Here is a 24,655-nt window from a genome sequence, read left to right on the forward strand (position 1 = left end):
CAAGTCTTTTCACTTCTCTTTCAAAACGACTAACTGGCAGTTAGCCTTCCGGGATACTGCAATTTTCTGTTCGTGCAACACTTCTTAATTAAAACAGACGTTAAGAAAAGTGGCATTAAAGGCAATGGAACAGAATGTTACATAGTTTCTATTTACGTGATATTCAGTGGTCTTCAAAATTAGGGAAAATATTATCACATACATACATACACATATACATACATACGTACACACACATATATATGGATATGGGTGTGTGTGTGTGTGTGTGTAATATTCAATGACGACATTCTGGTTTCCAGTAAATCTTTTGGAATGAATCTGCTATAGTCCTGCGTCTTCTTCAACCCTGATCGCGACTTACCATAGTCGACTGATTACAGGTATATGATCAACCGCTTGGGTGAATCGACTCAATCGAGCCTAAAGCACTCTGCCTCGCCTGAGAATGAACCTTAGCTCTATCGTGATTTGCCAGAACTGTACACTACAGTGGAGCTACCGTCGTTGGTCAAAAGGGGGCCCCTCAATCGCTTTACAGCGTTGACATATCTCCGTTTCTCGAAGGTAACTCGTGGATCGTGGATAACCTTTCCTTCCTAAGACCCTGACCTATTATAATCCTCTTTGGTATTTTCTGGTTTTGTTTCTCTTGTAAACAACGGAGTTTAGAGCTAACTCTTCTTTTGGAAACGTTATTATCATAAATGACGATATGTGAGCATAAATTAAATGAAATTTAAATATTAACCATCACCAGATGACTCTCGCCCTCCTTTAAATGTCAATTCATAATTTTGGACTGTTTTTCACATCACTTCCAGTAATTATTAGGCTCCTCCTTTGTCTTCTTCTAATAAGTCAAGATTTCCTTCGTTTCTATGGTTTTTTCTTACATTTTACGTTTTGTCGAGATTGTTTAACGATTGCACAAATGTAATTTGAAGAATGATCTCTGCTCTCTGCGCAGATTTCTTTTATTTTTAAATGTAAGTATAGTATTTATTAATTTTCATTATAATATTCTATAGTTTTACTATGCTTCGTTTTGGGGAGATATCCATTGTTCCATGTGTTGACCTAGAGGTTCTGAAATGGGAGGGGTTGATCCAAAGCTACTGACTCAAAACTATAATTGTTTCTTCCTCACCATCGCCTTAGGGTAAAGGCAGATGCGGCACAGAACGTGAGGAAAGCCATGTCACCATTGTCTTAATTAATATTTTCATATTCTATTTCTAACAACATTTTTATCACAAAACTGCCATCAGTCATAATGAGATGTGTGTTTTAAATAAAGCCTTTTTTTTTTTTTAAAGAATCGAAAGGGAGTCTTCAATAGTCTTATTTGCACAATGAGGAAAGTACATTTGGCATCGCTCTTTCACCCTCCCGAGACCCTCCTTTGACCAAGTACGCTAGGGAGACTATAAGCGGCCGACGGGACGGGCTATCTAAGTTTGTTTTCTCACAATGCCACAAACAACAAACAACAACAACAACAATAGTAATAATAATGGGCTGTACTTGACCCCGAAATCTATGATGATTCAGCCAACAGAACGTTGGAGGGTGGTAGAGAAGACAAAAAAATGAAAACAAGAGAATTCCTAAGCTCGTGCGCAAATGGAGTCAAACTGAGTAGTCAGGGAATTAAAGATCGTCATAAAATAATGCAAGATATTAAGACCTGGTGAGTATTAAGAGGTTGCCTCCAAGGAGTCGAGAGACTTTCGTTTCACAAAAGAAAAGAGTCAGGAAGACAACGAGACTTCCATGCGATGTGAGCAAGAAATTCGTCAAATGAAGTCGGGGCGGAGTCGTTGAGAGGAGGAGCAGAATTTCAATCAGTTTTATAGAGAAGGAATTTCAAAGTAATAACAAAAACACGCAGAAAATATGACACTGATATTCCAAACAGGATCTACAATTCTCTTGGAAATTTAAAATTTTGCCTCGCATTATCATTACAAAGCTGCAAAATTCAAAAAACAAAGCAATAACAATACAGGAGCACGAGCATAAAACGGGCATTAACGCAGCTGTTACGTCTGCCCCTCTAATAATAGGCTGTAAAATAATTTTTGAAGCAACAGATTATGGCATACAGAATAAATATTCGCAAAGAGATAAATATTCCTGAATATGAAGGTATGTAGATTCACAGACGTATTATCATGCCTACTGCATCAAAGAGGCCAAAAAAGAACTAACGAAAGGCTATTGTAGGTAATCATATGCACGACAGATTAAGTGGCATAAAAAATATGTTTGGCCAAAACATTAACAATGGACATGGATAAGGAACATAAAATATGATGGTAAGAATATGAACAACAACATGCTACGGTAAACTGCGTCCTTTGAAACCCCACAACTCCGTCGTATCGTCCCACGCGCAATTGTCTACAGCATCGTCGAAAGAAGAAGGACTCCATTCCCCTACAAGTTAACGAAAAAGAAGAAAGGACTCCATTCCCCTACAAGTTAACGAAGAAAGAAGAAAGGACTCCATTCCCCTACAAGTTAACGAAAGAAAGAAGAAAGGACTCCATTCCCATACAAGTTAACAAAGAAAGAAGAAAGGACTCCATTCCCCTACAAGTTAACGAAGAAAGAAGAAAGGACTCCATTCCCCTACAAGTTAACGAAAAAGAAGAAAGGACTTCATTCCCCTACAAGTTAACGAAGAAAGAAGAAAGGACTTAACGAAAAGAAGAAAGGACTCCATTCCCTGCTGTTAAAGAAGAAAGAAAGAGGAAAGGGACTCTATTCCCTACAAGTAAACGAAGAAGAAGAAAGGACCATTCCCTTATCTCTCAAGGCAAACGTAAGAAGAAGAAAGACTCCATTCCCTAAACGAAGAAGAAGAAAGGACTTATTCCCCTACAAGTTTCCCTTCAAGTCCTCCTCTTTTTAAAACGAAGAAGAAGAAAGGACTCCATTCACTAAGCTAAAGAAAAACGCTCAAATACGTACCTTCTTAGCAGTTACTTCTATAAAAACTGAACGGAATCATTCGTTTAATGCTGAATGCAAAAACGTTTCCGCTGATCAAATAGAAATATATGACTGAAACTGATAAGACCCCTCGGAAGAACATGAAACAAATCACAACGTCAAATAGCCGCTACTGTCGCTGTGATATTCATTACCGTGCAGAAAGTTATTCCAATACAAATATGCGACAATTTTTTAAACAGCAGCTGCATAGCATAAAATAACAGAAACATAACTTCTACTATACAGATCGGAGAAACAAATAAGGAAGTTTTGAGGCTTTTTCTCGAGGAGCAATTTTGTTACTATGAAGAAAGTGTTATCTTCCGGACAGGTACCATCAGTTATTACCTAAAAGAAGAAAGTCGCATATAAACGAGAAGAGGAAGAACGGCCTTAAAACAATACAAAGTTTCCTTCAAGTCCTCCGTATTTCTGACTACTAAGCTTTGACGCCGTATAAAAACCAAAAATTCGTTTAATGCTGAAAAAAAAACAGAAAACATATGACTGAAACTGATAAGACCCTCGAAGAACAGCATCTTTCAAAGCAGAAAGTTATTCCTACAAATATGCGACAATTTTTTGATGCATAAAAAGAACATAATACAAAAGACGGAGAAAACATGGTTTTGAGGCTCGAGGAGCAATTTTTGTGAAGTCGTTATGTGACAGGTACCATCAGTTATTACCAAGAAGTATGTATATGTTTTGATGAAGAGAGTATGATATGTTTGAGAGAGAGAGAGAGAGAGAGAGAGAGAGAGAGTAGAGAGAGAGAGAGAGAGAGAGAGAGAGAGATTCCGTAGACACTGCAACATTTTTTCGTGAATAACTTCGATCGCAAGTCATTAAATTCTGGAACCAAGTGCTTTCCTCTGCATTTCTTGGATGGAGCAAACAAACACATTCGCGAGATGTGTCTATTATCTCTGGGTGGAAAATGTTTATAAACATCATTCTTCTCCGTGTGATGTAATTATTTGCGCTATCTATTGTTCATCTTTGTTCCGTTGTTAAACACGGATAAATAAGTATAAAAACAATGAAGCTTAATCGCGAGACAATATATGTTGCATGAAGTAAGCACGAAGTACGAAGACTTCACCTACTGCAGGCGTAAAAACACCAAAGCTTTAAGAAGGTTGGAATTTTATGAAGCGACCCTTCTTAGGAACTTAAGAAACATAAGCTTTCGATACTTTCGTGGAAAGAGTTGCTGCATTTTAAGTATGAAGAGTGTAAGCATTAAGAGAGCATAAGCAATATAAAACAAGCACAGTTCTCCATGCGCAAACGGCTCAATGCATCGATTTTAAGACACTTAATGACATTCCACTGAGAGCTTCAGGCAGTGGAAGAGTCATCTTGTATGTATTATTGCATATTGTACACATTCAAACGGTTCAACAAAATACTGATTTGAAATAAGAAACAGATTGTAATATCAATTTCTAGGGGGCTATCTCTCCTAAATGTCAACAGTAATAAAATATTTGAAATGGGGGGAGAGCCAGTAATGAAATTGTTCTTCCTCCTCCTCCTTTCTCTCTCCCTCTTGTCTGTTGTAACTAAGTAACAGCGAAAACTAACTCGCACGAGATTTTTTTTCCTAGTGTAAATGAGTGTTCAGCTTTAACTTCCCCAGGACAATGCGACATTTTGCTCTATATGCGACATTTCATATTCCTTTTCCAATACTATCTCTCGGGAGCTTGATCTATATTTAGTAAGCCACTGTCACAGGAATAGTAGGATGCGACCAGTCAAGTGAGGTTATCAAAATACATATTTCAGTCATGCTCACAATACTAGAGAGAGAGAGAGAGAGAGAGAGAGAGAGAGAGAGAGAGAGAGAGAGAAGGATCCAGGCCAAAAACCAGGGAGGTTCTGGATATTTCCCTAGATAATATGGTGCAGGAGGAACGACAGTGAGAAAGAGAAAGAGAGAGGTTACTGTGTCGAGCAAGTCTGGTACGCAGCTCCCGGATTTTAAGTAGCAGAAACTGAACTAGAATAATGATATTGAAAATAATCCTGCTGCGCTTGACGCATATCATCGCATCCTCTGGACCGGCCATCTCGCCCAAGATTCCCTTGACTCGTCCCTTTCTCTCCTACGCTGCCGGCCGTCTCCCTTGCTGGCCTGTCCCCTTCCTGCTCTCTCCCTCCTCACCGATATCGTGCAAAATCTGGACTCGGGTCTCGGGACCGAGTCAGTTGCCGGCCAACTCTCGTTAGAGCTGCCTGACTCTCTCCAGTGCTCGAAGCCTTTACTCCCGCCTTTCACGTCCCAAAATCCACCAGAATGAAGTTTTTCGTCGCTTTGTCTGTCTTGGCTGTCTTCGGCACTGGTAAGTAAACGTTCGACGACTTCCAAGTCAATTTCTTGTCGAAGCGACTGGGATTGCATTCGAACAATTTGCTCCAACTTTTACCGGCGAGAGGGCCTAGATGATGTAAGGGGCGCCTGCAGCACAGGTGAAAACCCCCCCCCCACGAGCAAAAACAACGACTGGATACTGTAGGGCTGAAAAGGGTTGGCGTTGCGTTGAGAGAAAATGGACGTAGGGGCCCGGGCAGGAGTATTATACCTTAATCCTTGCAGTTTGTCCGCATCTATCCTAAACATCAGCTGGCTGTGTGTACGTTCCCCTTTAAGTGACCTCAGTGTGAGATCAACCGTTTCCTCTTTTGTCTTTCAATAGGAAGTCCTATTTAACTTGCCAAAAGCAATCATTCAAGAGGAGGCTGCAATTTCGAAGCCTCTCCCTCTCCTACGGTACGCGACTTTTACTTTGTCGTTCAATCGCGATCAACAAAGATAAGTGTTTAATGTTTAAAGAGAAAAACTTGAAGCGACTACGGACCGAGGAATAATAATTTCTTATCTGACAATATCAAACATGAGAACTACAAAAGTCTCTGTCTCTGTCTCTCTCTCTCTCTCTCTCTTCTCTCTCAACCCTACCTGTCTCTCTCGCTGAATCTATATTTATAATTATCCTGACGGAGAAACTCAGCCTACGCCAACTCCAGATCAAACAAGATCTCGAGCCAGCTGATGCTACGCCACCCTGACAGAGGTATTACAAATGGGAATGCCAGTAAATACACGTGCAAACAAATGCTTACATAATTCAAATAACTTGCAGTCTCGCGCGCAAGCGCACACGAATACACAAACAATGAGAATTAGAGAGCAGAGAGCGAGAGAGAGAAACAGACAGAGAGAGAGAGAGAGAGAGGAGAGAGAAAAAGGTTATATATTTGAATTTCACATCAAAACCCTCCATTTTGTCGCATATGCAAGATGTACATATATATATCTATAATACATTTATTTCATCTAACAAATTCCCTTCAAAAAATGCGGAAAAAAACAAGGACAAAAATTCACGTCTCCGTGAAGTTCATAAGGGCAGTCGCACTTAAAGTACTTTCATTTTTACGACGAAAATGTGATATAAACATCTCCCAAAAATGACTGCTTTCTCTGCAGATATCACTACAGACTGAAACGAAGAAAGCGACCGGTGAGAAGAAAACGAGAAGAGTAAGTAATATAAAAATGCATTTTTGGAAGCGGTCCAAGCTGACTTACCCCGAGTCAACGTCAGTATATATTTCGTAATCCGGCAGCACCCAAGACCAGTTTTTGGATTTCATTCAATGTAACAATACTGTGACACCAGCGACGAAAAACGATCTCTGAAGATTATAATGCTAATGCATTCGACGGGTTTCTACGAAAGGGCTGTGTCACGATATCATACAGAGAAGCTTTGGGTGGAGTCGGCATCATCGATTGTTAAATAAGAAAAAAATGTATTATTGCAATAGCACAGCAAACCCCACTTTATCACTGGATGGTGCCATGTACGGTTTAGCATTAGTAATAATAGCATAGGTAAATGGTTGTAGCTTGTTGTAATTAAAAGAACTTGGCTTAAAATTATAGCCACGGATACCAAGCCTATCCCAGAAAACCTGATCAGCTTGCCAAACCAAAACGTAACCATCCTAACACCAGTTGAACAGAGATTTATAGTGCTCTGAAAACTCAACTTGTCCTAACATCAGTTAAAAATAAGGCTTAAAGTGCTCTGAAAGTCTGAGGTTCGCAATCTTACGTATTGATCCTTACCCACCGTCGATCATTCCAAATAAATAAAAGAATAAAAACAAAAACGGACTTTATCGGATAATCTAGTGGGTTGGTCCCTGACCGTTGACCAGTATTCCTCTGAAAGTTCAAGTCAATCTATTCTTAAAAGCTTTCTAGGGGCAGTCAGAATTGGGCTTGTAGCCCATCTAGGACGTTGTAGAGGGGTAGGAATTAAAATGTAAGCTTTTGTGCAAAAGAAAATGTGTATGCGTGAGAGAGACTTAATGACATAATTACTCTTTGTTAACTTACGGAGAGAAATCCAGAAGCCTTTACCCGACCTTACGTTGTTGCACCACGAAATTAACAATGGCCCGGTACTGGTTTTGTGGTCTTTGGTATAATGAGGCAACCTACAATGTTGAAATCGGAAAACAAGTTTTCACGCTGAAAGGTTGCCATCATGCTACACTTGCGTACAGGTGCTATGCTCTGCTATACAACATGGGTAACAATTTTACAAAGATGCTATTGAAAATTACAAGTATGAATTTAAGCGTCCTGTATTTACGAGAGATTTTCTCTCTGTACATTATTTTATCGTGTGTGTGTCTTCAGCATCAAGCTTTTTTCCCTACAATTGGTATGTACGTATATATACTATATACATTAGATGTACAGTATATGTATGTGTATATATATTCATACGTACACACACACATACATAGATGGGGAGAGAGAGAGAGAGAGAGAGAGAGAGAGAGAATTATAGCACTCCCATTTTGATTTTAGTAACACTTGAACTAGAGCCGGCGAAAGTGTCTCGTTTTTTCCTTCGCCGTGGTGAGACTTGCTCTTCCTTCTGATTGGCTGGCTACTTACTCAGCACTGGGCGTGTATCGCAGCCGTGCAAAGTAATTGGCTGATGAAGGAGTTTCAACTTCATCACGCTTTTTTCGCGGACAAAATAACGTAGAAGTCGTCGAAAATTATTGAAAGTAATAATAAATCTTATCTTAACTGAGAATATCATGCAATATATCTCTTATAAAGCAAATATAAATCCTTAGAATCAATGCTGAAGTTTCTGTCAGAGTAAGAAGTAAATTCTACCGAGTGTGGACTTTCGCGTTAAATGCCACTTAGTTTCGCTAGAGCGATAATTAGTTGAGACAGCACTTATAAGAACATACTGTTTGGTCAACAACCCCTATGATTTATGAGCCTCTTAAAACCGGTCGGAAATCAAGCTTAAACGCGTAACTTCAGGATGGGAGAATAAGTACGCTATTCAGATTGCTTTACGTTGCTATATCATTTTTATTCTAATTTTCTTCTCCAGAAGATTGCATGGATATTGATGCTAATGGGTGTGTCTTGTCTGTCTTGTCTTTAAATCTCTCAGAATTGTATATGTATGCGTTTATATATATATATATATATATATATATATATATATATATATATATATATAGGCCTATATATATATACACACACACATTACATATATATGTATGTATGTACACGTAATGGCTCTATTATATCCCCCTACCCATTGTATCTGTTGTACTAGCGAGATCCTCAGACTCGAAGGAAATCATAGCATCATAAAACCCGTCCATTGAAAGAATATCTATTACGAGACTTCAGCAATGGCATTGTTGCTCCCCTCAAGCATTATTCGAAAATTCCTTATAACTGACAAAGACAGTTTGCCCGGACCGGATGTCTGTTCATGTGGTACTATAGTCTTTTCTCACGGCTATCATTTCCTTTATAAGTGAAGGCTAGCAGAACTCGCAATTTCATGCCATTATCTTACACTCAGGACTAGTGAGACAGAGGGATCCGGGAAATGGAAGCTTGAGAACAGTGTAAACCAAAACCAGGGAGAGTCATAAAAATACGAGAGAACAGGAAACGGAAAGCGAATTCCGAAGTTAAAAGCGGTATTTTTTTTCCTTTTAGGCGCCGTTGCTTGTATTAGATGCTTGGGGAAGTCGTTGTCGCGGACGCTTTGAAAATCCCTCTGGCTCAGTGTCCCTTTGGAGGAGAAATACAGAGAGGATATGCTTGTGGAAATTCCAAAGTAGGAACTGCACTGCATTATGAGAGCATTTTACGTCACTTATTATTATTTGTCGTTGTTGTTAATGCTAATAGGTTCAAAAGTCGAGTCCTTGGGGAAAATGCATATATGGCTATATTTTTGGCTAGAATTTACAGTTGGAGAATAGACTCGGAATAGAGAGAGAGAGAGAGAGAGAGAGAGAGAGAGAGAGAGAGAGAGAGAGAGAGAGAGAGAGAGAGATTCCATTAAAAATGTATCCGCTCATCACCATAACGCCATTTTATGAAGTTGCAAAACCAAGTCTTGAAAGAATTACCAAGTCTAACTTCGCTTATGGTTTCATCTCTCTCAATTTCTCTTATCTGACTGAAAGTTTATTTATATAAAGCCTTATATTTTACATTCCTTCTCTCTCTCTCTCTCTCTAAGCGTACAATGAAGTATAATTCACGTAACTGTGTTGGGAACACTTCGTGACGAGGAACAGTGAACCAAGAACACTTAAGACTGAGAGAGAGAGAGAGAGAGAGAGAGAGAGAGAGAGAGAGAGAGAGAGAGATGGACGGAGTGCAGATGGCGTGGAAACATGAGGCTAGGGCGAGGCGCTGGAGAAAGAGGATGATGAACCAGCTAACTGAGGCAGCTCATCCAACTATCCAGCTCACAGTGAAGATGGCTTCAATGCGAGATAAATTCCAGAGAGAGAGAGAGAGAGAGAGAGAGAGAGAGAGAGAGAGAGAGGGTTTTCCTCAAAAACGGATCACGTAATTGGTGTTTCTTTCGTGAATACGTATTTCTCCAAAAATATAAAAACCCTTAGGAGAGTAGTACATGAGTGCCAGCTGAGCTTTTGTGGGAACCAGAGAACTATGAGAACTTGGTCGAAAACTATAAGAAGGGAGGCTAGAGATGAGTGGAGATTAATGGAAGATAAAGCACAGGAAAGGAGTGACGGAATTTCAGAGAGGCCCCTTTGTGTCGCCTGGTGTTGGAAGCGGTGGTGATGATGATGACAAAGAGCTCGTTTCTCTTCAGCTATTCACTGTTGCATGAAATTATCACAAAGTTTTGTGTGTATATTTTTTATCTGACTTAAGGACGATAAAGTATAAGCGCTTTAGTCCATGAGAATTAAAATATAGAAAAATCACAGCATCTACCCTCCTTCGATGATCAAGTAAATAAGCAAACAGACCAAAGCTTGACAACTGTATGGAAGGTACGGTAAGCAAGGAAAAGATATTCTTTCTTCAGGTGTCAATGAACATCTCTTCATGATTGCTATAATGATGCGAGCCGCTGAATTCTAAAATTCTTACGTATATATTTTGGACGACTGCATAGAAGGTCGAAAGCCTACGATTGCTACGGCAAAAGATCGCCACAGGGACTAGTATTTCATGTCACTTTATTACCAATATCATCCTATTCAAAGCATCTTCAGATAGTACATGTGCACGTTGATTTCATCAAAAGAGCATGTTCCTTATAACAGAATTTACTACTTCCAGTCTCCTTACCCCACCTTTACGCATGCGCGTCCACGCAGCAAAGCTACAAACAGAGAACACTCTAGACGTATATAACACAAAATACCTCGTATATTTCCGCTCAGATGACTGATCAACGTTTTGGAAGCGAAGCAGGACTTCCTGCAAGATAGCACGGTAATGCTCCATAATCAGGTTGATCGCTACCACTGGTGGAAGAGATGAAAGAAAAAAAAAAACTTACATTTACTCAGCAGCATTTTTGACCGACTACGTCGTCTATCTTCTTTTACTTCCTTCGTCCCCGCGTCATATACTTTCATATTTTGTCTCATTACGTCGTTATTCTTGCACACCCCATTCACTCCTATTCAAAAGGTCTTATTTCATTAGCCTCATCACTTCAACTTGTTGTCGCTCTTCTTCTCTTCTCTCTCTCTCTCTCTCTCTCTCTCGTAGAGGGACACACGTTAGGGAGATCATCTTTAAAACATTCATCCGTCTCTCAAGTAGGCTACGCTGGATATTTATGCGTCGGGAGAAGAACAACCTTTGTTTCTGCCTCTCCTCCACTGCAAGGAAAATGGGGATAAAATACCATATCACAAAAAGTGCCCTGAGGCACCTACTTCAGTCGCCAGTGTCAAGTGAGACTATAAAAGTTGTCTGTACGAGATTTTTCATTTTCTAAAAGATGGAAACTATTCTCGGTAAGAAAATAAAGCAGCGAGAGAGAGAGAGAGAGAGAGAGAGAGAGAGAGAGAGAGAGAGAGAGAGAGAGAGAGAGAGAGGGGGGGGGGTATGGCACATTTTTTGACCTAGTTTAACTCCATATTAATGGCACCTTCCCCTTTATTTTTACTTTATTTTTCCTACCAACTTCCTCCTCGCCTATTCCAACCGCACTCTTGATCTGGAGACTGGTTCTATTTTATCCTGCTTAAAGTAAGCCAAGTGAACGCGCTTAACGCTTTATGAACGCGCGACAAAGAGGGAAGTGCTCTTGCATACTAGTAGAATATTTCAGCAACAATTTCCAGAACCGCACAAATTAAAGTGCGTCTTCTGATCTTTTAACACAAACTCAACAGTAGCAACCAGCGAACTCTCGTAGAGATCGATTTTATAAACCCTACGCCCAGAGTTTACGAAATTACACTCGCATGGAGGAAAATGTCAGAGAGAGAGAGAGAGAGAGAGCTGTGAGGGTAAAGTAAGTAAACTCCGGTTTAGTAACCGAGAGTAAATTATCGCTCTGTCCATACATATGCTTATTTTATTAAATGTACCGCGGCCAGGAATCTATATTTGTAATTATGTTATTATGCATACACACGCACGCACGAGGGGTTAGAAGACGCGGTGCTGATGTAAGGTGTATGGGTTCGTGAGATGGCATTCAAGCTCATATATATTCCGTATGGAAGATTTGAGTTTGCTCAGTGGACTAAGAAATTTCAGCCGTTTCTCTAATGAAACTACTGCACTTAAAGGGGTACTATTTGGAATCCATCTTCTGCCTTGATGTAGAAAAGGCTACGAGAGCAAAGATCTCCAGTGGCATGAAAATATCAATAAAAAAGTGAGAAACTGTACAAAATAATCCTTGCCATGAAAACACGCTTATTTTTTATGTAATATTGTTGCTATTTTCTTTTTCCGGAGTGTACGAACGTTCCTACTGAACAAGACAAATTGTCATCGAACTAACGCTCCAGCTTACACAGAATATAATCATTAAGTGTACAAAGACGATCAATGATAATAAGTTCAGCACTAAAAACATTTGTGAAGTGTGTATATTCGGCTTTTAGTCTCATGCTGAACGCGAGCGGGTGTTCTGTCCTTTTATAAATTTTTTTTTTTCTTTACGTGGCATGTTCTGAGAAAGCACCAGTGGAAGACGGTTAAAAGCAACTCTAAAAGAGGCATTAACAAGACTAAATGTCCTCATGTATCCTACGCGTGAGGTGCAGTAAGCACGGAATATTTATTAACATGCTTGAAATGGGTTCAACTTCTTGTCACCCCATTTGTTAGTCAGGGCTGCTTCTTAAAAACATTCCTTTGGCATAAATGTCACGCTGATAGCTTTTTTGCGATAAAGGGTATTGTTGGCTTAGAATCAAAACACTTTCAAGCGCAATAACAAAATTCTAGACTTAAAAGAGGACGAATAAACAAACAAACCTTAACAAAATCCTATACACAGGACAAAGAATGCAAGACTACACTAATCATTTTGTAAAATTAATGATAATTATAGCGGCCTCAGCACTGATCATTATACTAAAGTGCTCACACAGACTTCTGAATTTAGTCTGAGAATTATAATATTCCTCTTGAAGTGCTGGGATATTGCAGTTCAGTCAGCAGTACTGAAGAACTCGCCAATATTAAAAAATCAAACTTAACAGTTGAGTTTGTAGGTATTCGGATCAAGTTTGTCAAAGGACTTAAACCTACTTTAATGTATAAAAGATTTTAAGACTTCTTAGCAAAATGGCTAACTGAAGTAGTTCTAACACGTGGAAGATAATAAATAACTTTCTTTGGTGTTCATTTGACATGTTTTCATTTATTATAAAATGTCTTTTCTTGGTACATAGAATTCTAACCTTTTTCAGTAACTATAATTCTGGTCATAACTTCATTTGACTCGCTGGGGTAAGAACAAATGGGCTGGTTCTTCAGTGATATGCAGACCGCGTATCATTACTGTGCTGGGATTTCGAAGTTAATACCAGAGAAGTTATGAAGTTGTGAATTTTTTTGGTTTCATTCAGGTTTGTCATTATGATCGCTAATGGTATGTCATAACAGGAGGTTTCTGAACGTGCAAAATTCCCACATTCCGAGTATTCTACTTCGGTAACTCGAACTTAAGTTTCTATAAAGTACTGAATATAGAATGAATGAAAAAGTTGACACCGTATTAGTCATGTCTTAACGAAAATCTAATCTGCTCTGTATAAATATTATTGACTTCATTCTGCCTTGCAGCACCTTATAATAGTGAAGATAATATGGGCAATAAGAGGAAGATAGCGCAATTCTACCGATCTTCCTCTAGCAAGAGAGAGAGAGAGAGAGAGAGAGAGAGAGAGAGAAGAGAGAGAGAGAGAGAATTTTGATACCTATGATATTGAGGTGATGATGGTACAAATTTTCTTCTTGTAATAAATATTTTACTTTTTGAAACAGGACAGAAAAGCCCCGAGTAAGAAACCTAATGACTCCCGTCACAAAAGGAAAGTGTAAAGAAAAGAAAAAAAGAAGCCGTAAAGCTCTTACAGTCAAACAAAGAGCAGTTTCAGTATAACTTGCCGTGCCAAGAAAAAGAATCCTTTTTAGATGACCCCGGCAAAACGTATACACATCGTGGAAGTATCCCAGGCTGGGCTATGAACCCGTCTGGCGCCACTGGGCGTACACGAAGCTCCTGGGAGTCTGAGGTTCATTCCAGAGGGAGAGAGAAAGAGAGAGAGCCAGAATTCTACTCAGAACGTTAAAACGCTGCGGCGAACGCAAGTTGACCAAGAGAGGAAGAAAAGAGAAAGCTGGCGTGGCCTTTAGCGTGTTCTCTTCATAGTTGGGGTTGGGACGAACACAATTGTCGGTATATCTCATCAACATTTATGGAAACGTCATCCTCAGTCTCTCTGACTCAACATACTGATAGCCATCTCTCTCATTTTGTCTCCACAAAGTGATCTCTCTCTCTCTCACACACACACACACACAAAACACTGACTCGCAAAGTGGTTGTGTCAAGTCCAGTTGCTATGAGTATAGCACAACACAGGATATGTCACTACGTAATTTTGGAGACAATTTATTAACAAGTCTACTTGAGGGGACTATTTTGTTTATGAGGACAAAGGAGCAGCTGCTATTGTCTGGGCTGTTTGTTGTTTTTTTCCCTACAATGCCAGCTTCATTCTTCTGGATCTGAATAAAGGAATGTATATTTACGAATTCATTTCGTGCGTCTTAACATTTCATTAATGCATACATATTAATGAAAATTAATTGTAATAAAATAAAACGAATCGAAATCAGAAATGAATAAATAACCCTAAGCAATACTAAAATATTACACATTTCGCCCCTTGAAATGCATATGTAAACACCCTATTTGTGAAGACTTTTAGAACCGTGTAAACAATGCTCAGCATTCAAACTGGTTGGTAGGCCTACTATATTAAACAAGTTCTGCCTCAGGAATTGGGATAGGCCTGGCTTGCCAGTGTTAGGCCTATAATCATACATGGATACGCCTAGGGGTACTCTAGGAATGTCTGCCTCATGGCTTACAGGAAGCACACTGGTATTCCAGGCCTGTAGTTTGTTGCTTCACTCTTCAGCGTTATCCATGACCAGTCAAATGGACCTCTTATAATTCTGCTCAGGCCCTACTGGGGGTCTCGGTGGCTACTGATTCCACGAAATGTTTGTGTGCCGCAACTGTTCCTTCCTGGGGACAAAACGACGGTGTTGCAACTTCAGAGGGGCAACGATCTTTACTTTCGAGAATTCTAGCTTTAAAATGCCTCAAGAAATGAGCACGCTTTATTGACGAGGAACAAAGGAACACACAAAATTTCCCTACATGCTAAATTGCGACAGTAAATGTAAGGTGCATCTCATATAAACAAAAATGATTAAAAGTACACGCACAATTGCATATACATGCATGTATTTGCGAAATGCATTTTATTTTATATCTATGCATATATATACATATGTGTGTATGTGGTGCATGTCACTTAAAAGGCAAATTTTAAATCCCAAATTTTATCACTGAAATGAGAGAGAGAGAGAGAGAGAGAGAGAGAGAGAGAGAGAGAGAGAGAGAGAGAGAGAGAGAGAGAGAGAGAGAGAGAGAAATTGTTCTTGGGTAAAAAAAAAAAAAAAGTTCCTGTGGCAGTGCATCTGGCATTCAAAAGACGATGGAATTACGAAATGGTGGAATCATGGCTCTCCAGAGATGGCATTCTCAAGTAACCACTGCTGGTTGATGTAGCTTTCTGAATAAGCCGGGAAAGCCTTTGTTGAGGAGAGAGAGAGAGAGAGAGAGTGACCTACATTTAAAAAGAATACTAGCTTTGTCAATACGGCAATCTTACGTAATTTCCTCTTGTCCCTCAAGTACATACATAAGAGCCCTATACAGTCTAAATCAAATACACGAGTTTTCCATCCTAGTCTACGCTTTTTCATATTAATTCAAAATTATGCAGAGCAACGAATTAAAGTTTTGTACTTCTGCTTAATTTGAAATGTTTCTTTAAATAATCCTCTCTAAAAAAAGTTTATATTCATTTATATTCCAGCACCTTAATTATCTATCAGTCAAAACCGGTGCTGACATCTACACTATCGAACTCCTTGATAGAAAACATCTAGGAAAAACAGGTGACGTCCTCACGAAGTGACCACGTGATAGACGATGTCTTCAGATACTAACCAGATCAGACTGGATTTTTTTTTATTCGAAGAGAACGTTATTCCCTTCACAACAACAATAAGAAAGATGGCGTGGCCGTGAACACTAATTTTCTATTTCAACCATTCCTTATCAATTTCAATGTATAACACCAACTTCTAGATAAAAATAATACGTCTGTATCCACGACGTCCAAATACTTCTTTTTCCTCTTACATGTCACATAAACATAAATATTATAATGAAAAACGAACTTACGTCTAGAAATTAATGAGCTGAAAGAGCTGCCGGCTTTCGAAGTACTGTACAAACTTTCTTCCTGGGACAACATGGAATAATACTGAGGAACTCCTGCCATCCGCACGATGAAAGAGAAATTGCATTTACTAAAGCCGGCTACTACAATTGTAACCGGTTCATAGCCTGCGGTTGGGTGGGTAGGAGTATAAGGTCCATTTAAGAGGGCGAGATGCAAGGGCTTGTTCTGGTCCACAGAAATGAGCAAATCTGCGAGATTTATTAGAAAAAACAAATGGTCGAGGGAGATGTGGCAATACTAACATTATGAGGACACTATGGCTATCATAAGGAAAACGTCCTTTCTGAAACTAACATACTTGACTTGAGAACCAATGAAGAGGCAATTTACAAACACGTTAAAATCTCAAACCAAAAATTACATAAAAAAAAATTAGAATTTTAGTTTTTATTCTCTTTCCTCCTAGACGACACGATATCCACATTGACCGCAATATCAATACTGACACATGAAAATGTATTTGTCAACTCGCGAGCTGGAGCAGTGTGCCCTGTCAGGCAATCTTTTTCTCCTACAGTCTAAGATCCACCGCAGTGGGATATAAGAGGCTATTTTCTAATTTATGTAACTAGCATTTTATGAAACAGGGAAAAGTAAAATTCTGGAACAAGCTGGATAAAATTAGCAAAAAAAAAAAAAAAAACTACACTAGCATAGATACTGATTTACATACGTTCAAACTGTTATGCCTAGCATTTTGTGTAAAACACACAATTCATTAAAAAATTATTAATAAAATTCAATGATTAACGAATTATCAGAATGTTTACAGCAACAAGAAGCTGATTCTTTGAATTTATTGGAAAAGAATACTAAAATAATAAAAATGCAAAAGACAAACAACCAGTTTGAAATTTACTTTTTCATCTGTTAACAATAATCATTCTACGAATTAATTTTCACACGAATTTTAAAAAGTTAAAAAATACCTTTTGTTACGCTAAAAGCCTTTGCCCATTCTCCTTCTGCAATTTACTCAACTAAACGCCTCGCGTGACACTAAAATGCACTCGCATGTTCCTATAATATATATATACATATGTATATATATATATATATATATATATATATATATATATATATATATATATATATATATATATTACATGTGTGTGTGTATAAATACAAACACACAAAACACGACTGTTAAAATCCTATTCTAGCAAGGAATGACTTTAAATCAAGAAAACATTATCGTAAAGTACAGCATCAGGCAGTCATGCCAATTATCCGGTACTGAATAATTCCGACTTGCAACTGAACATCTAGCTCGTTCTGCTTTTCTCTGTACGAACCTGGCATACTGATGAGCTGTTAGTCTCAGCTACTTAGTAATGCGGAAGAAATCGAGTTAAACGAACCCCAGTGAAAATTAATGGAGCAATTTACAGCAATACAGCCAATTTAATCCTCATCTCGGTTAAGGAAAGGGCGTGTCCGTTATTTGAAAACAAATTCTCGCTGGATGTAAAGACAGGATGCACCACAACGCAATGCCTGGGTAATGCAACACTGTATTACCTTGCAGTGAGTAACGTGGGCGACTATGTTATGATCAGTCACTATAGTCACCCTTATTTACGTAGTCATGTCGCGTGCAAGGAAGCTGTTTGGAGCAAATGAGACTGGTTATTACAGAAGCTTATTCTTCTAATCTGTGTGTGTGTGTGTGTGTGTGTGTGTGTGTGTGTGTGTGTGTGTGTGTGTGTGTGTGTGTGTGTGTGTGTGTGTGCGGCTTATTCATATAACTTCTCTCTCTAAATCCAAAATTAGGAAAATGTGACCACAATACATCGTGGAAAATACCAATCGGAAAAGTATAACAGATACAAAGGACTGAAGAAACAGTCGCCTAACATCAATATTTACCAAATAAAGAAAAAATCACGATGATGGATGCACTACATAAGACCAGGGCCCAAACTAAATGTTTCGAAATTCAGTAAAAAAAAAATTCAACACCCACTTCCTCTGGCAACCAAAAACACACCTCCAGCCTGCGATCTAGCGTGATTCAACACTGCCGTAACAGGAGTGAACATCAATATTGCATTGGTTGGTCTACGCACACGAGATCGGATAAATTTAGTCCCAGAGTCACTACGGCTCCTGATACACATTCCTCCATATCATCAATTTTTGACATGATAGTGAAGATCACATAAGGAAACCTATAAAAATAACGTTTTCTGGGCACTGAGAAACAGTAAATAGAAGCAGTACAAAAGTTTTGCTTTAAGAAAGTAAATGAATATCATCAGTAAGGTCTCAACTCACTCAATCCATCGATAGTAGCAACACCCTGACATTTCAAATTTGGGGCTACTTAAAGTTCATTAAAGGCCAGTCATTGTGACCAGACCGGCCAAAATTAGTACATTTCCTTATTTCCATTGAGCTACAGATACTGAGGATACTTGTGCAAGCATAGATACTGTAGGTCGTATACATATCTGCCGAATACAATTACTGAACGAAATGTCTGTGGATGTATGCATTAACTCACTCCAAAATCATAAAGAAAACTGTTTCTGTTATGAGCGGGTCATGTGATCCCTTTCTACGAAAACCAGGCTTCATAAAAGCGTATGCATAAATTTACTTTAACTAACATTTTCGTCATTTATATCAAAGTATGAAAAGAAAAAGTCAAGTCACCCACAGAAAAGAAACAGACAGTAAAAGCAACACAATAACCCTCCATTTTATGGGAGAAGAAGAATGAAAAAGGAAACCAATACAATCTCGATATAAAGGGAAAAAAAAAGTCATAAAGTCGTTTCTACAAAGAAGGATTTTAAGTTATAACCAGAATCCCTCGAGGGTAAAAAAAAAAAAAAAATCTCCTTCACGTAGGTCGCACAAAGGAATTCATTTATTCGGAGAGGAGCTGGAATAACTGAATACAATGAGAAGGGACGTGCGTGTGTTTGCTTAATACTCTGGAGGTGACCTCGATTCGTCTTCTCTCGATATGATGGAACGAGAAACATTATCAGAATCAAGATTGATGTTACCCGAGGAACTGAGTGGGGAAAAACGTGCATTTGGCAGTCTAAACTGGAAATAACTTAGGTGTGTGTGTGTGTGTGTGTGTGTGTGTGTGTGTGTGTGTGTGTGTGTGTGTGAGAGAGAGAGAGAGAGAGCGGGAGCGAGACAGACAAATGTAGACCGACTGTGTATCGATGAGAAAGGAAAAAAAGAAGGAAACATATGCATTCTCACAAAGACTAAGCAAAAACCATCTTGCTATAATCCACGGAGGATAAAACGAGATTAAGTGATAAATTCTTGGGAGTTACCTAGCAAGACGAAAGGACGGCGCCGAACCAGTGATAGTACTAAGCAGCATCACACTGCTGCTACAAGCTGCGACCCTAACGAACGCCAATCTAGAGTTTATTTTCAACCTTCTCCCCACTTACCTAAGAGTACTCCGATCGACTAAAAATATTTCCTCGCCTTACTCGCTTTCTTTTGCTCACTGCTTGTTCTCCTTGGGAGTTTGGTGTGGTAGGTCCACGGTTTCAATGATTACGAGTTTCAAATTATTAATTTTAGCTAAGGAGAAGCAAAAAGATAGGCCAGTCGCTTGTATATTGAAGGAATTTTCACTAAGTTAGGACTCAAAATTCGTTTCACTAAGTTAAGACTCAAAATTCGTTAAGTTATGGCATTATCAGATATCTGTTCGCTAGGGAATCAAACTGTACAGAAGCATCAGTACAAAGTGAGGAAATGAATCACGAATTATTATTGGAAATGTGTACATTTGCATATGGAATAGCCAAAACAGATCACCATTATCTTCTTAAGTAAACTTTCACCGAACAACACACCCATTGTAAGGAAAAAGAGAGCCAAGAGAAAAACAGGAAAATACAAAAACAACAATTATTACCCTGCCATGAATGTCACGCCAAACAGAAAATATAAAACAATGAAACGCTCAGGATGCGGAGAAAGTGCGGTTACAAAAAGGAAAGTGAAACCGATCGTACGTAGCTGGAAATTAATCGTCTGCAATCTGTATTTTTAATTATCATTTTTATTTTTTTTACTATTGTTCTCCATATAATTATTGTCATTACCATTATTATGAATTCTATTTTTTCTACTTCTTCAGCAACTGTGCGGATACTGCCTATTAATATTTTTATCACGTTATCTTATGTATCTAGATTGTGTGCATTGTATTTGTATATCCCATATATATGGCCCTGAGCTGAAATAAAGGATATTATTATTATACTATTATTATTATTATACTCAAGAAAGGGAATAGGCACGAACTCACGCACCCATCTTAACCCAAAAGAAATCAGTTTCTAATATCTCCATGTCTCGTAATTCTACATCGAGCGAATATTCACATCAGTACATCAAAAATCCTATCAAGAGAGTCCATAAAAATAAACTTCCAGTTCGAAGCTTCCAAATGAAGCGTTCTCGAAAATAACCTCTAACCTATCTTCCTTTTTTTATATTGCATACGTCTGAGTCGACAGACGTAAACGAGACCCTTGGCAATGACTTAGGAATAAAGTTGGCTCCCTTCGCGTTTTGAAACTTCATTAGGAGTACCGGAGAGCATTGGCAAAGCTCTCTCTCCCTCTCCCTCGGCGTGTTTGTGGGTATATGACGCGTTGTACACATACACACACACACACACACACACACACACATATATATATATATATATATATATATATATATATATATATATGTTATGTGTGTGTGTGTGTGTGTATAGTGGTGTTTTCCATTTTATTCTATGCCTTTTCTAAATGTATCCCCATTGCTGAACACTTACACCCTACACTAAAGTTTACCCTATTGCTTGGTCATAGACTATATTCCTATTTCATATATAAGTTCCGTTAACTACTTCAAGTACATGCTCTCTCTCTCTCTCTCTCTCTCTCTCTCTCTCTCTCTATGTTATTTGCTTCTAAAATTGTATAATTTATTTCTTGCGTCATCGTTCAGAGTCATACCATCTCTTCACATGACATCATAAATAGGCCAAGTTATTTCGGTACTCACTGACAATATTCGGTTAAAAAAAAAAAAAAAAAAACTTCAGATTTCAGTTCAATTCTAAATATATTTCCATAGTCTTTATGGTGAACCTGGGAATATTAACGAATAATAAAAGACAGCATATTTCACTGTCTTGTAGTTAAGTGTCGGCAAGAAACCAGTTTTCATTGAGGACTGTGTTAGCGCTGAAACTTTATGTATTTGTTTTTATGTTACGACAAATCTTTCGTTGATGGGAATAAAGGACTTTTTATTTCTTTGTGAACTCCACCTACTGAAGAGTTCACGTTCATTTAAAAACGATAACAACTATAAGCAGGTTAAGAGGCGTCTTCACAAAAGAAAACAGATGATGCCATTATCATACTCTTGCAGTGACTGTGCTAAAATTGGGCTGCAAGCTATGGCAGTTTTTCCACCGTAATGACAACAGCATTGCTATTAATAATCTTTACCGGTTTATAGTCCTAAGCAAACGACAGCCTTACAAATAAACAATAAACAAAGACAAACGCAGCCCACAAAAAGCGTTCATATTCCATCCTCATCCAACCTGTACCTTACCCCACCCACTGCACCGCCCTCCATGTCAGTCATTTAGTATCGATTTCTTTTATTCGTGACTTTCTTTTCCTATTTACTCCCACAGCGAACACTCCCTGCGGCGAAATCTCTCGTCATCACAAGAAAGTTTTCAGGCTGTCAGACGCTAAAGTCAGAGCATTCATTCTGAAAGACTTCCTTACGGTTGCAGTCCATTCGGTGGAATTGGTTACTGTTTACTGACAAAACTAGAATTCCTCAGCGCCGGAAACAATGCAAAGTTCTTGGAAATTACAAACGCTAGTTGGAAATGCTAATTCTTCCTCCTACTGAATTCTCGAAAAACGTAGGATTTGTAAAAGCTGATATTCACATTAACTGCACTTTTATAACTATCATTAATTCTGATCTTGGACAAATCTCCTAATTCGTTCGTTTCCTCCCTAAGCAAGTTTTTGGGATACGGTTGCTAGACTCATACCCTTCTCCACCCTGACTACAACTGAGTCAGACAGGCACCTAAGCCACTGCTTAGGTCGAAGGGATTTTGCTGAAACCGGAATAGATCTCGTCCCACGCCCAAGATCGATCCTGGGAATCCCGTTGGTGAGGCTGGTAACCACAGGACGACAAGGGTCATAAACAAACATACGCGCATACACATACACATGCACGAGTGCACATATCACACACACACACACACATATATGTGTGTGCACAGACTGGTTCCACCCCTCTGGGGATTGGGTATTACCTTGTCAAGGCCCTTCCTATGTACCCTACAATAGTTATTAGCAGGAATAGGTGCGCGTGCGCGAGATACGACACCAAGATTTTTTGTACTCGAATGCACATTCCCATTACAGCACGAAACCGGGCTGTTTTAAAGAACTGTTGTTACTTTTATAATGACTGTAATACCATTCAATCAAGATATATTTTATACATCGTACTGGGTGTATCAAGGAAACCTTGCAGTTATTTAACTCATGTGCTATAGCTTGGTATTTGACTTGGAGACTAGAATTCCTTAAGAAATTATATATATCTAAATAATTTCTGATATCTATCAGGCGTAGTGATAGTAATCTGCAGTATATGAAACTACAAGAAGCAAAACGTTACTGTAGGATAAATGCAAGCCATTAGGCGTCCCATTCGTTCTAAAATCTTCGAACGTTTTTCAAAGAAATACTAGTCACATATTTCTTACATAAGAATAAAAAAATAGGACAAAATTGAGATTTCCATACTTTTCGTCAGTTCTATACAAACAAATAGTAAGCATCTAAGAGAATATTTCGTAACTCAAAAAAAGTTATGTTTATTATCATACATGACTATAGATAATTCCTGATGCAAATAAAATAACGGGCAAGAAAAGCTTAACTACTTTTGCAACATACTTAACCAGTAGCAACTTGTATCGGATGAATGCCTTTGTTATCTTCAATGAATCAAGGTCATTTTATACTTAGTTAGTATGCAGAATGCATTTACGTCACCACAACCAACGGACTGTTACCAAAAGCCCGTGCCCCACCAGAATACGCCATTACGTTGTGTGACCTGACTTATTAATCGCGATGCCGAAAGGGAGCTTTATTTTGATGAGTCCAAGAAGTATCTAGGATTCCTCTTCGCTTGGAAGACGTTCAAATTTGATCTCAATTTTACAACAGAAAATTAACCGTGCTTTGCTCCTGCAATTGTTCAAGTTTACCCCTCATCTTTTCCCTATTTTCAGTCCAAAAGGGTCCACTGTACAATTTGGATGTACCCACCCCCTTTCAGTTATATCTTTTCCAAGTCTGGGCTAGGCACGGATACTAGTCTGTCAGATCAGTTTCCTCATAAAAGCAGTTCTAAAAATTGAACGAGTGCACTTGAGTTTCATTCTGAAAGAAAGGGCAGCATGACAGGCAGCTACAGATGTTTGCACTAAGGAGGGAAGTGAGATATATATAAACGCGCGCACACACACACACACATATATATGTATACATATATATATATATATATATATATATATATATATACATATATATATAATATATATATATATATATATATATATATATATATATATATATATAAAATTGTCTGAGTGTATGTATATGTCTATAGACATGATGCACCACATTTGGCCATGACCCAGACATTACAGCAATACACCATTCTCGTCCTAGCGTAACAGCAAAGACAGGCTATAGAGCGCCGTATCCAAGGGCAAAATGGTATGGCACCAACAATGACGCACCCAGAGACGACAAAACATCTATACAGGCGCATGCGTACACCACCAAGACACGGTGTAGAATAGTGTTACCCATAGTGACTGAGACACACATACACAATAACACATGCTCCGCTTACCTGTCAGTCTGATAATTGGTTGCTCGATGACTCCTGTTGGCAGAGTACCCCAGGACGGTCTTCGTAGCATGAGTGGGTGGGGTTGGGGCTTGGTCTGTTATATTGAGCGTTGTAAGGAGATTGGGAACAATCGGGAAAATATTGATGAATTAAGTAACGGCACGACATGTTCTAAAGGCCAGTTGCAACCACTGGAAAATCAGAGGTTATACAGTATATACATATACACACACACACAATACACACACATTACACA

The 24,655-nt window shown here is 38.7% G+C and overlaps 2 protein-coding genes across 2 annotated transcripts in view; one reads left to right on the forward strand and one right to left on the reverse strand.

The window, feature by feature from the left end:
* Positions 1 to 24,655, reverse strand: part of l(2)37Cd (general transcription factor IIIC subunit l(2)37Cd) — a 72,694-nt gene that overhangs the window by 43,799 nt on the left and 4,240 nt on the right. The gene's annotated exons all lie outside the window — the stretch shown is intronic.
* LOC136835473 (UPAR/Ly6 domain-containing protein crok-like) overlaps positions 5,195 to 24,655 on the forward strand; it is a 31,121-nt gene continuing 11,660 nt past the window's right edge. Inside the window, exon 1 of the mRNA XM_067099039.1 lies at positions 5,195 to 5,354. Coding sequence (XP_066955140.1) covers positions 5,309 to 5,354 — 46 coding nt within the window. The 5' untranslated portion in view covers positions 5,195 to 5,308. The remainder of the gene's footprint in view (positions 5,355 to 24,655) is intronic.

This window comes from Macrobrachium rosenbergii, chromosome 55 (assembly GCF_040412425.1).
Source record: "Macrobrachium rosenbergii isolate ZJJX-2024 chromosome 55, ASM4041242v1, whole genome shotgun sequence".
Classification (NCBI taxonomy): domain Eukaryota; kingdom Metazoa; phylum Arthropoda; class Malacostraca; order Decapoda; family Palaemonidae; genus Macrobrachium; species Macrobrachium rosenbergii.